This window comes from Sceloporus occidentalis, unplaced genomic scaffold (genome assembly GCF_023333645.1).
Source record: "Sceloporus occidentalis isolate IW3139 unplaced genomic scaffold, rSceOcc1.0.p SCAF_3, whole genome shotgun sequence".
Lineage (NCBI taxonomy): Eukaryota > Metazoa > Chordata > Lepidosauria > Squamata > Phrynosomatidae > Sceloporus > Sceloporus occidentalis.
In genome coordinates this window covers 133,436,907-133,450,026 of record NW_028316983.1, presented here as the reverse complement: position 1 = coordinate 133,450,026, position 13,120 = coordinate 133,436,907, and the positions used below count along the sequence as shown (strand labels likewise).

Here is a 13,120-nt window from a genome sequence, read left to right as displayed (position 1 = left end):
TGACAGTTAGTGTTGTGTCAGACTGGATTATTTCTGCAGTGTGGATGCAACCTAAGTCTCTTAAAATGTATGGTCCATCTGCAGCCTCATATTGTGTGTGTATATCTGTGTGCACATTCCTTCAAGTCACCTATTTTAGCTCTATGATGCTTTCAGGCAAGAAAATAAATATAGCAAGATATATTGCAGCAAGTCATCACGACAAAGTCCTCACTGTCTTCATAGCTGGGAGCTATGCATGGTACAGTGATCTGAGTGTTGGACAAAGACACTGGAAGACCAAGGTTCAAATTCCCGCTTGGCCATGGGAACCCACTGGTCACACTCTCTCAGCTTCAGGGGACAGCAAGGACTAACCCCCTCTGAACAAATTATGCCATGAAAACCCCAATAGGGCCACCTTAGGGTCACTATGGCACGGTACAGACTGCCATAAAGCAGCATACTCCCACCGATACTAGGGTTAGTGAGTGCGCACCAACTGCACGCGCCCTAACCCTAGTACATATGCAAGGTGCCATCATTACATGGCACCATCCAAACAGCACGTGTAATGATGATGTCACACACATGCCATGTCCAAATGGTGCGACACATGCATGACATCTCCACGCTGCCCCAGGCCATTTACAGTGACCTGACAGAGCACAGAAAGGAGCTCCAAAACAGAGCTCCTTTTGGGCCTCCACATTGTTGGTGTGGCAGCGGCCGCCCCTTTCTCCTCTTTAGCGCTGGGGGTGTCCAGGGGCATGAAACCCCAAGGACACCCCTTTTTCAGACCAAAGAGAAGCGGCTGCCGGTGAGCCTGCCCCCAATCCACCGCGACTGTGAGTCAGAAATGACTTGAAAGCACACAACAACAACAATCTTCTTAGCTCCACTGACATCCTAAATTCTGACTTTGCTGATGAAGTGACCTCTGCTACATCATTCCTACACATTTGATATGAATATTTTGTATGTTTCTATGATGAATTGTTTTTAGCAGTAGATATGGATAGTATTGCTGTCGCCTCATAGGTCATCATGACAATTTGTCCAGTGTTTGAACACAAATTACACTTTGGTCTGATCCAGCAGGACTCCTTGAGCGCAAGCCCCAGTCAGCTGCAACAGGCATGCCTTCAAATGGGAAGGTATGCAGGCAAGATCCTACTTACCAGACAGCATTCTGCTACTATAAAGAGTCTACAAACACCTTTGTATAAAGGCTATATCCACAGTTATGATTTTTGCTGCTCTATTGAAATGTTTAAAATACCCCATACACTTCAAGTCTGCTCTTATCACTTCCTCATTAGACCTACTCCATATCTCAGACTATTATCAGCTGTTAATGATCACAGAATAGAAATACACCTAATCTTGTTAAAATTAAAGTAGCTGATAAAACATCATTGACTCCAGATTGGCTAATAAACAGCACAATAATCTATTTAAAACCCTTGGAAATACACACAGAGCTAATTAGCATTGTATTGTCCATGGGAAAAATCTGTTCGGAAAAAGAAATGTTTGTTTCACTTGACAGCCCAGTCTCCATCCCAAAGTTTTACTCAGTACTTCATACGACTTACCTAAAATGGTGTCTGAAAATCACTCATTTTCTGATCACTACTGGACTGTCAAATAGAGAACAGGAATGGATTCATGATGGGAGTTATTTAACTAAATGTACAGACATGTCATATACAGGAAGGATCTATTCCAGTATTTTATCTACTGTTTCTGTTTGGCTTCATACTCCTTCCCCAGTGCTTCTGTTTATTATTTTTATTGAGTCTTGCTTTAGTCCTTACTTTCATTTGTTTTTGTTAAAATTGGTGTATAAAACTCAAGTATACCATGTATAATATGTTCCAACCTATATGCTGTGTGATATATGAATATATTCCTAACCAAGTACCTGTGAATTCTTTACTACATGCAAGGAAACAGTAGAATGGAAGCTCTACAACAAGCTCATGAAGCACTAAAAATCAATGTAAAGGAAATGAAAGGTGAAAACATCTTGAGTAAATCTCACTCCAATTGTAGGAACTGTAAATTCAAAGCAGTGTGGAAAGATATTTATCAATGACTGTATCCTTATGTCACACAGGCTGTTTTGTTTTAGCTTAACATTCGGAAGATATCAGTTATCATTCCTGTTATATCTGTATCTCCTGTTTGTGATATATAACCATCAAGTGAATCCAAAGGTAGACCAATGGGAAGAATTCTGTATCTGTTGATAAAGAATGCCAACCTATGGGCTGGCATTTTTAAAAGGTGAACAGATAGTACACTCTCTCAGGTTGCTCAGGGAGATTATTATTTGAGGACCGGGTGTATATGAACTATTGTGCTGAATTTATACTGCTAAAAGTATTACCTTTAATTTTAAGAAACCTGTTGCAAATATCCCAAGTGTTCATCAATAAAGGGACTTGTTCTGTCATTTATATGAATACTGAACATAGGTGCTACCTTGTGAGAGTTAGGTAGCCAGAACATAGCTACTGAGAGAATTATCAGCATGTTCAAGGGAACTTTTCCCTCCGAAATAACAAAGAAACAGAGTGTGCCTGTGGCCACAGAATACTGAGTCTCCTGTGGTTAGAGGGAGATGGAATATCATGAAAGAAGCAAGTGATGAGAACACTTCAGCTCCACACTTCAACATTTTCTTGTAGTCCCATTTATTCTATTTAAATCAAATCATAAAAATGTATAATATTGCACTGTGAAAAGGCAAAAAAGGGGGCTCTGTAATGGTCCAAAACAGAGTGTAGAAATAATCCAGTTTGAGACCGCTTTAACTGCCCTCACTCAATGCTAGGGAATTCTGGGAACTGTAGTTTTGTGAGACATTTAGACTTCTCTGTTGAAGAGCTCTGATGCCACAATAAACTACAGTTCCCAGGACTCCCTAGCACTGAGCCAGGGCAGTTAAAGCAGTCTCAAGCTGGATTATTTCTGCAGTGTGTTTTGGACCTGATGTTAACCAATGTAAATGATAGCAAGTTCAAATTAATTGAACCTTCCTTTGATTTTTTGACTTTGATATGCATAGGTCACAGACAAATAATTTTATGTGACTATTAATGGTTCTGGATTAGCCTGTCTTCATTCATAGATATTCTGTCCACATTCATATAAAAGATTCATTCAGATATTTCATAATGGTTCAGCTGAGCACTGCAATGTGGATATGCATTCAGATCTTAGGTATATTAGAAATATAGCTAGAAGCTGCTTTTTGACTTTTTACTAAATGTTTGCCATCCAGTGACACATATTTTTGATCATGTTTATTTTATCCTGCTCCCAAAGGGTTTCAGGTGTACATTGACTCTCAAGTAGAGGCTTGACCAATTTTATCTTCACAATAACTCCATAAAGTAGATTAGCCTTAAAAAATATGACAGGCCGAAACTCACATAGTACACATCATGATTGAACAAGAACTTGAACCTAGGTTTCTATGATCTTACTTCTAAACCAGTAGTCACTAAACTGTGAGTCTTTACCTTTCAATTGAGGTGGCATCTGCACTGCAAAAATAATCCAGGCTCATGCCACTTTAACTGCCATTGCTTGGTGCCAAGTAATCCTGGGCATTATATGTTATGGCACTACAGCTCTCTGACAGGGAAGGCTAAATGTCTCACCAAACTACAATTCCCAGAATTCCATAGCATTGAACCATAGCTGTTAAAGTGGTGTCAAACTGGATTATTTCTGCCACACAGAATCAATAATTTATAGCATGACCTAAATGGGTCAAACAGCAACACGACCATCATACAAATATATGGTAAAAATTAAATTAAGAAGTAGATCTCCAAATGAACACTTGTGCTAAAAGTGGATCACAAGTCAGCTGAAGAGGATCGCTGACCAAAAGCACAACATCTCTTTTAAAGTATTTGAATTTGGCTTCAACATTTGATATTCAGAGGTTTTGATAGGTGATCCAGGGTGGTATACTATTTCATGCATGGCATCTGAAATAGCATTGTATTTAATATCCGACAGTAATTGCTAATGCTACTTTAGCAGTGTAGCAAACTTATTTGAGTTCATATTTTAGATTAGATGTTGACTTTTAAATTGCATTAGTGAAATGTATACTTTTGAAATGTTTAAATACTTAAATTCTTGTCTCAGCTATGAGGAAACTGTTGAAATGGCGTGGCCTTACTACTGAATAAATGCAATCTAGATTTGACTGTAAGAAAAGAAAAGGTCAGAAAAGGAATGGCACAGTCGGGATTCTTATCAGTCTTTTATTGGCTTGTTATAAAAATATAAAAACAGGGGGGAGAAATGCTACTGACTTGCCCTTTTACATTAGGGATTAAAGGCATGTCTGTACTGACAAAGGGAGACTAGCAGTATATGAGATTAGTTTGACACTTTGTGAAGACTGTTCAATCAGCCTGAGGGAAAAAAGACAGGAAAGGTCTAGTGTTCCTTTTTTCCTCATTACCTCAGGTGAAAATGCTATTTCACTCATAGGCCCACAATTAAATAACCCTGACCCAAAAACTGTATCTGGAACACTTTGGTTCAGCCTCCCAGTATTTAATATCGGTCAATCCTCCATTTAGGGAAGAAGTTATAAAAAGAGGATGGGAGGCACCCTTATGTTTCTGTCTGTTTGTTTTGTTGTTGTTTTACTGAGTTGAGAGAGAATGCTTTCATAAAATGTCACTGTGTTGCTGTTGTTGTTGCCTTGGACATTTTGATATATTTTTTTTGCACCTCACTGGAACATCAACACCATTTGGGCCAAGGTTTGTTTTGGGGTCCCGAGAGAACCAGCGTGGCGTTTAATGGTTGAGCGTCAGACTAGGGCACTGGGAGACCTAGGTTCGAATCCCACCTCGGCCATCTGGGCCACACTCTCTCAGCCTCTGAAGATGGCAACGGCAAACAAATTGGTCGGAAACAAATAAACGAGCAGCATTTGTAAATCCATGCCATGCGAGTCGAGCCACAAAAGCAAATCCACCCGCTTGGTCTTTTTGCCCTGTGTGCTTTTATTCCCTCTTAGCTCACAAGGCCAGTCAGACAAAGGCAAGCCCATTCTTCCGCACTCCTTTAAAGCAGGATCGTGCCACAAGAAAGTGCAGAGAGGACTATGCTGTGGCCGCCTGCAGCTTCTCACATTGGCCACTGTGGCTGGGCAAGGGATTCCTTCTCCCAGCCTCCAAAGTAAATGTTTCCTTTCTCCCTTCTAGGATGAGGAGGCTGGGGCAGAAAGTCCGTGGAGGCCGCTGTGGGTGTCTGCTGGAGCCTTGGTCCCGGCGGTGGAGGTGGCAGTGGTGGCTTGCTTCCTCTCCCCAGCTGCAAAGGGAGAGAGATGTGAGACATCATGGCTAATCCCCACGACGCATCTACCGTGTTTCACCAAAAATAAAACACTGTCTTATATTTATTTTTCTTCAAAAAGACACACTATGGCTTATTTTCAGGGAATGTCTTATTTTTATGCCTCCACCTCATTCAGCAGGAAGCACGGCTGGATGTCTCTCCCCTTCCCGGATCCACCAGCCAGAAGACGGTGTTGGACTTTTGGCCACAAAAGCCACTGGGGCTGGTAGTTGCCTGCAGAAGCCTCTCTGATTGGTACGCTGCATAGCCTATCACTATGTCTTATTCCAGGGTATGGCTTATATTGCACAAATGCTTTGAAATCCTGCTACGGCTTATTTTATAGGTACCTTTTATTTTTGAGGAAACATGGTACATGGCACTTTGGCACTGCTTTAATTGCCACATCTTCATGACCAGCATTGGACTAGGACACTGACTGGGAAGCCGGGGTTCGAATCCCATGCTCGGCCATGGAAACCCCCCGATATGACCTTGGGCAAGGCACACTTGGTCAGTCTCAGGCTGCAGGGGCATTACTAGAGAGGTGTGGACCGCACCAGGTGACCCCACTGCTCCTCAAACACCTACCTTTTGACAGAACCAGGTTGTGGCATTCACCTGCTTCCCTTTAAAAGGCTTTAAATAAGGGATGGTGGGAGTGGGGTCAAGCTCAGTGGGGAGGCGAAAGGAGAGGCCCCAGGATTTTTTTAACAAATTAAAATTTCAAAATTTTAAATTGTTAACACAATTTTTTTTCAAAAAATGATTTTTTTAACATTTTAAAATTCTTTTTAAATTTTCTTGGGAAAGTCACATTTTAACCAAATCTTCACTTTTGTTGTTGTTCTCCACCCTCGAGTCGATCTTGACCCATGGCGACCCTGTGAATGAGACACCTCCAAGACTCCCTCTGCTCCACTTCTCTGCTCAGGTCCTGCAAATTTATACCTGTGACCTCCTTAATAAAGTCCATCCATCTATGTGGCCTTCCTCTCTTTCTGCTTCCCTACACCTTTCCTAACATTATTGGGTTTTAAGTTGTGCGTATGGTGTTGTAATTTTAATGTTGCCAGTTGTTTGTGTCACAACTACTAGCGTTATGTTCATTGGTATATGGGAATTGCGATTTACAAACAACATTAGTGCAATAAAGTATTACTAAGGATTCTGTATGGTGTGAAATGGGGGGAGGAGGTCAATGGGGGATGACACCAGTAGCTACCACACCTGGTAACACTAACCCTAGTGACACCACTGCCTCAGAGGATGGTGATGGCAATGGCAAACTCCTTCTGGGGAAATTTGCCAAAAGAAAACCCCATGACAGGTTCTCCTTAGGGTCACCATAAGTTGGAAATGACATCAATGTGCAAAACAACAACAACAATGCTATCGAATTCTGCAATTTGTAGTTTTGTGACATAGCCTTCTCTGTCAAAGTGCTCTGGTGCCACAACAAACTAGAAATCCTAGGATCCCATTGGATGGAGTCATGGTAGTCAAAGGGGTGTCAAATAGCATTGCTTCTGCAGTATTAGAATCAGGCAGAAGACTCATAGCTCTTCCACACTGCAGTAATAAAGCAGTTTGAAACCACTTTAACTGCCATGGGCCCATCCCGTGGAATCCTGGGATTTGTATTTTGATGTTGGTCTGTCAGAGCGGTCTGGTGTCTCACCAAACTACAACTCTCAGGATTCAGTATGATAGAATCATGGCAATTAAAGTGGTGTATAAACTGCTTTATTTCTACAGTGTGCTTTATTTCAGTGGCAATTCCTATGGAAGCTCAGAAACAATTCCTACAGAAGCAAACATATCCTTTGTGTAAACACATTTGGTTTTTTATGAGAAAAAACAGGATCCCAGCTCCAGCTACAGTTAATCATGACCCAAGTCTAGTTCTCAAAGGGATGACAAACCAGTATCTGAAACACTTCTGTTGCATTTTCCTACACATGGAAAATTTAATGTGAGGAGAAGTAGTTCTAGCATAGTTTGTCTTTGGTTGTGCTATGTTTATATCTGTGGAGAAGGTTTTGGTTTGTTATTATCTGGAGAAGCATTCAGTTATAGCCTCAAGGCCCCCCCCCAGTCTGAAGTAGTACAGTCCAAACATAGGTTTACCACATCAAGTAAGTAAGAAGATCTATTTCACATACTATGTTTAAGAGATACTTAGGGAAAGGTTTATCTATCAATATAAAAGGCAGTGTTTGAATGAAAGGCAGACAAGTTTGCATAATACACAAGAGTACTTGAAAGGGACCTGGGATTGGACACTGCTCCTTTGCAAGTATATACCAGTTATACTGTTCCACTTGGCAAACACAGTAGTGTGAGAGGTTATTATTGCTAATACTGAATGTACACAGTTTGCATATATGGGGTTAGGTTCACATTTATGTATCTGCAGCTGGGTCCATGGAAGCTCACTTCTCCACTTGCTTCTCACCACAGCAGCCTGTCTACCCACCTAAAGCAGAGGGTTTGAGGACCCTGTTGCAATGGTATGAAGTGTCAGGGGAGGCAGATGCCCCCAAAAGCAGGGAGAGGAACTTTCCATTCCATCCCCAGAAAGCAGATTCTGTTTCCAGTTTATCATAGTTTATCATACAGGAGGAATTTCTCTAAATTTCGAATGAAAAGAAAGTGGGGCCAGAACGCATTCACATGAATTTGCTAGTTCACCGAATTTACATGAATTCAAATTGCGTCCGAACTGACTTCCCATTACCCGAAAATAGCTTGCCATTGCCCAAAATCCTTGTGATCACCTCTCACGCAATAACATTAAACCCCATGATTGCATTCGGATTGCAATTAGATTTTACTTCCAATTACCCTTGTCTGATAACGTCCCCTGTCTTATTACCATCATCCAATCAGAGATCCCTGACAGCTGTACATGAGAGTTTGAAGATATACATATACAGTGATCATATTTTATCTAACATACCATATAGTAAGGATGTCTGCAACATAAACCATAGGCAGAAGAAGGGAAATAAATGGCCTACTGTGGGGCAATTTTGGATTTTCTGTTATAGAATAGCTATCCCATTCTCTTTTATAACCTAAAAGCATTTTTTTAAAAAAGCATACTAAAGATAATATCATCTTAGACCAGTTCCTTTGTTTTTGTCGTGGTTATATGCATGCAAGTGACTGTGACTTACAGCAATCCTATCATAGGGTTTTCTTGGTAACATTTATTCAAAAGAGATTTGCCCACTGCCTTCCTCTGAATATAGCCTACCACACCTAGTACTCCCTGGTAGTCTTCCAAGTACTAACAAGTCTTAGGCCTGTTACAGACTGCCAAAATAAAGCTGCTTCGGGTCTCTTTGGAGGTATGCTATTTAAATGATGCATGCATCCTAAGAATCCGGAAGCTGCACCAAAGCTGCACTCCAGTGCTTAGGAATGGAGTGTGGCTTTGGCGCGACCTCTGGACTCTTAGGACCCATGCATCATTTAAATAGCATACCTCCAAAGAGACCCGAAGCAGCATTATTTTGGCCGTCTGTAACAGGCCTTAGCTTCCAAAATCAGGATTTGATGTATTTAAGCAGCTCAAAATTTTCATCAGACCAACCAAGTATCACAAAGTAGTGTGCAAGGGACCAAATTCTCCAGAGGTCTTCACCAAGCTAAATGATAAGGAGGTGGATAGGAGAAGTTGGTTGGCTTTTAGTGTTTTCTCATGATTCCCAGTGCTACTAATCTGTTGTAGCTATTTCTTCTCTCCCCCATTAATGGATTTTCTTTGGTAAGACAAAGGATATGAGGAGTTCGGGGTAAACAGAAAAGTTACAAGATGAGAATTATTATTATTATTATTATTATTATTATTACTTTATTATTATTATGCATTTATATCCCTCCTTTTCCAGTATTAGGACTTGAGGCAACATGTACATGTTAAAACAATCTTTTGTTTATGGTTGTGTGACTTCAAGTCATTTCTGATTTATGGTAACCCTAAGGCAAACTTATGCAGTTTTGTTGGCAAGATTTGTTCAGAGGAGATTTGCCATTGCCTTCCCCTGAAGCTGAGAGCGTGTGACTTGACCAAGATCACCCACTGGGTTTCCATGGCAGAGTGGGTAATCGAACCCTGATCTCCAGAGTCCAACACTCAAACCACTGAGTCTCAGTATAGAAAGTCATAAATAAAAACATGCAGTGTTAAAACCAATTAAAATGAACCCACTGACTAAATCCACATATTGCAGTACTCCCAATTTGTTAGTGTATCATCCTTATATTCCAGGCTGTATTCCAATGCTCTGCATTTCTGAACCTTTATGGAGCATTCAAAGGACCCTCTACTCACTGGATTTACAACTAAGCCCAAAGGACATAGGAGTGTATCAGACAAGGGAAATTGGAAGTATAATCCAATGGCAATCCAAACGCAATCATGGGGTTTAACGTTATTGCATGATAGACAACCACATGCAGTTTTGGGCAATGGGAAGTCATTTCAGACACAATTTGAATGCACGTAAATTCGCTGAACTAGCAAATTCACGTGAATGCATTCTAGCCCCACTTTCTTTTCATTCAAAATTAAGAGAAATTCCTCCCATGTGATAAACTCCTGTGATTTGCTCTCTCTGACAGGTTCTAAGTCTGAGTTGCTATGAAACCTCTTATGACGTATTGGATTTGTGAGATCATACATCTTAGCTGTAACTGTTTAGAACTGTTGAAAATTTTAGTATGACCAGGACCAAAGAAAAGAATACTCCACACTGACATTCCCAAAAAGCCAAGCATATCATGAACACAGAAAAATCAGGGAGCCTGTGGTTGGGGACAAAAGTTAAATCACAAGAGTAATGTCCCCTCTCATTTGAAATGAACGTGTACAGGAAAATGTCCTCATTCTTTGAGCCCTTACTTGACAACAGAACAGTTTGGCAAAACCCTGTAATTTTATTCTGAGAACTGTGAGATTTCATCTGGCAGGTTTGGAGACATTTCTCCAAACACACTTTTCCTCCCTGTTCCCTTTCCTTTAAAACTTTGTTTGTCCTGAACTCCAATCAACAGAAAACTTAAGTAGGTGCAACTGGCGGTGTTTGCTGTGCTTCTTTGTAAACACTGCTACCTTATTGCTTTCTTTCCCATCGTTTTCTCCCCCTGTACTGTCAAAACTGTTTTTGTTAAAATGTGCAACTCTTCTTGGAGTAGGGGCTTGTTCTTATGAAGGTTGTGTCATTTTGTAAAATGCTTACTTATAAGTGTTATTGGGAGGATGCAACAAACACAAATAGGATTCCTCTGAGCTTCCCTCTGACTGTGCTCTTAAAATGGGTCCAATATTTTGCAGTCTGCACTTGGATCTCCTACCTTAGCAACCAGAGTTGAAAGAGAAGCAGATACCTGTAGATCTGAAATTTAGCATTTGAAACTGGCATATGGTCAGAAGATGTTAAGAACCACTGACACTCAATACATCTGTGCTAAATCATGTTTGTACCCCCATGGATCCTAAATATATAAATTTCAGTGTAAGGCCCATTAATTGGGAACCAGTTTGCTTCTCTGTTATTACTACCAACAAACTATTATTGCAGCTTCCCATTTGTTTCAGTGCCATTCATACATTAGAAGTGGATATTCAGTGTGTTAACACTTAATTAGAAGCACCATTTATTTCAGCACAATCATGTGTTAGGATCTCCTCAACCTCTCTCCATAGACTGGTCAGAGAAGGAGAGGTACAGTAACCTGCCCTCCTTGCCAGAAAGAAAACTTGGCTCCAACTCCCAGTTTGCACCTCCCTGGTGGGACACCAGAGCAAGCGGGAGACTATATCCCAGCCAGAGAAGAAATAGATGCAAGAAGCTTGCTTTCCAGTTCCCTCTAACAGCAGGGAATTTAAGAAGAGTTTTGTTTGTACCAGTGCCCAAGTTTCTTCCTTCCTTCCAAAAGACACAGCCCATTTTCCATTTGTAAAGTGCCCTTTGCAATATAAACCTGAGGTCAGGGACACTTATTAATAATCTTTGGATCATTAATGATCTTTGAATCAGTAATAAGCCCTTTTCTATGAACAGGATAACGATGCTTCAAATAATAAGCAAACAAACCAAAAATAACATTTCAACATGGGTCGAATTAACCAGCAATGTGGTTCTCATTGTCCCCAGAGATACTGTACTCGAAGCCAGCATGGTGACCAAATCTGTTTAAGTATTGGACTATGACTCTGGGAGACCAGAGTTCAAATCTCTGTTCGACTACGGAAACCCTCTGAGTAACCCTGGGTAAGTCACACTCTCTCAGCCTCAAAGGAAGGCAATGGCAAATTTTGGACCCATTCACACTGTACAATTATAGCACTATATTGCATTTTATGGCAACATCGTATGGAATCCTAGGAGTTGCAGTTTGATGAGGCACTAGGGTTCCCTAAACTACAAATCTCAGGATTTAAGGGCATGTTGCCATGGCAGTTCAAGAAGAATATCGCACTATAATGGTGTGGTGTAAATGGGCCCTTTCTCTCAAGAAAGCTTGCCAAAAAACCCTAGGAGAAAGTCCTAAATCATGGTAGACATGGAGACACATAAAAACAAAGTCAAAATTAGGAACAGAACTAAAATAATCTAATGTAAGGGCATTTTTCATGTGGTATTTGTCCAGCCAGCCATAGTGGTTTGAGAGTTGGACTATGACTATCTGACTCTGGGGAACAGAGTTCGAATCTTGCTGGGTGACCTGGGGCAAGGCATAGCCGCTCAGCCTCAGAGGATGGTCATGGCAAACCCTCTCTGAAGAAACTTGCCAAAATATAACAACAAAAACCCTGTAATAGGTTTGCCTTAGGATCACCCTGAGTTGGAAATGACTTAAAGGCACACAACCACAGCAACAATTTATCTTCATGGAATCATAGAATCATAGAATTGTAGAGTTGGAAGAGACCGAAAGGGCCATCCAGTCCAACCCCATTCTGCCATGCAGGAAATCTCAATCAAAGCATCCCCGACAGATGGCCATCCAGCCTCTGTTTAAAGAGCTCCAAGGAAGGAGGCTCCACCACTCTCCAAAGAAATGTGTTCCACTGTCCAACAGTCCTTACTGCCAGGACGTTCCTCCTAATATTGAGGTAGAATCTCTTTTCCTGGAGCTTGCATCCACTGTTCATAACTAACAATGTTAAAACATGGATTATTTATTTATTTATTTATTTATTTGCAGTGGGGTGTTGTGGGGGAGTAGGGACCACATTCCTCCTTTTCCTTTAGTATATCCTCCCTCCCCTATTGGTACACAAAAAGGCTGAAGAGTGCATGAGAACCCCTCCTTTTGAAAGCCAAACACCCCATAGGTCTGAAGCTCAGAGTCTCCAATGAGCCTGTTATAGTTAGATCTGGGCCTTCTGATTGAGAAGCCAGCCTGGCATAGTGCTTTGAGTGTTGGACTAGGATTCTGGAGACCAGGATTGACAGCCCTGCTTGGCCAAGTGAACCCACTGCAAGTCACAGTCTCTCAGCCTCAGAGGGTGGCAATGGCAAACCCCCTCTGAAGAGCCTTGCCAAGAAAACCAAATGATAGGGTCGACTTAGGGTCGCCCTAACTTGAAAATGACTCAAAGGCACACAACAACAACAACAACAACAACAACAACAGCCCCTTCCCGTTTCACGGTCTGCTTTATTACTGCTTTAAATAAAAGATGGTTACTACTTGGATGGGAGACCAGACATTGAGATCAGGGGCTGTATTTGAAAGGAAG

At 41.2% G+C, this 13,120-nt stretch overlaps 2 protein-coding genes across 2 annotated transcripts in view; one reads left to right on the top strand and one right to left on the bottom strand.

Moving 5' to 3' along the window:
- The window catches only part of LOC149316829 (thrombomodulin-like), a 902,913-nt gene that overhangs the window by 415,261 nt on the left and 474,532 nt on the right, over positions 1–13,120 (top strand). The gene's annotated exons all lie outside the window — the stretch shown is intronic.
- The window catches only part of LOC149316834 (paired box protein Pax-1-like), a 38,531-nt gene continuing 30,635 nt past the window's right edge, over positions 5,225–13,120 (bottom strand). Inside the window, exon 8 of the mRNA XM_089518335.1 lies at positions 5,225–5,334. Coding sequence (XP_089374461.1) covers positions 5,225–5,334 — 110 coding nt within the window. The remainder of the gene's footprint in view (positions 5,335–13,120) is intronic.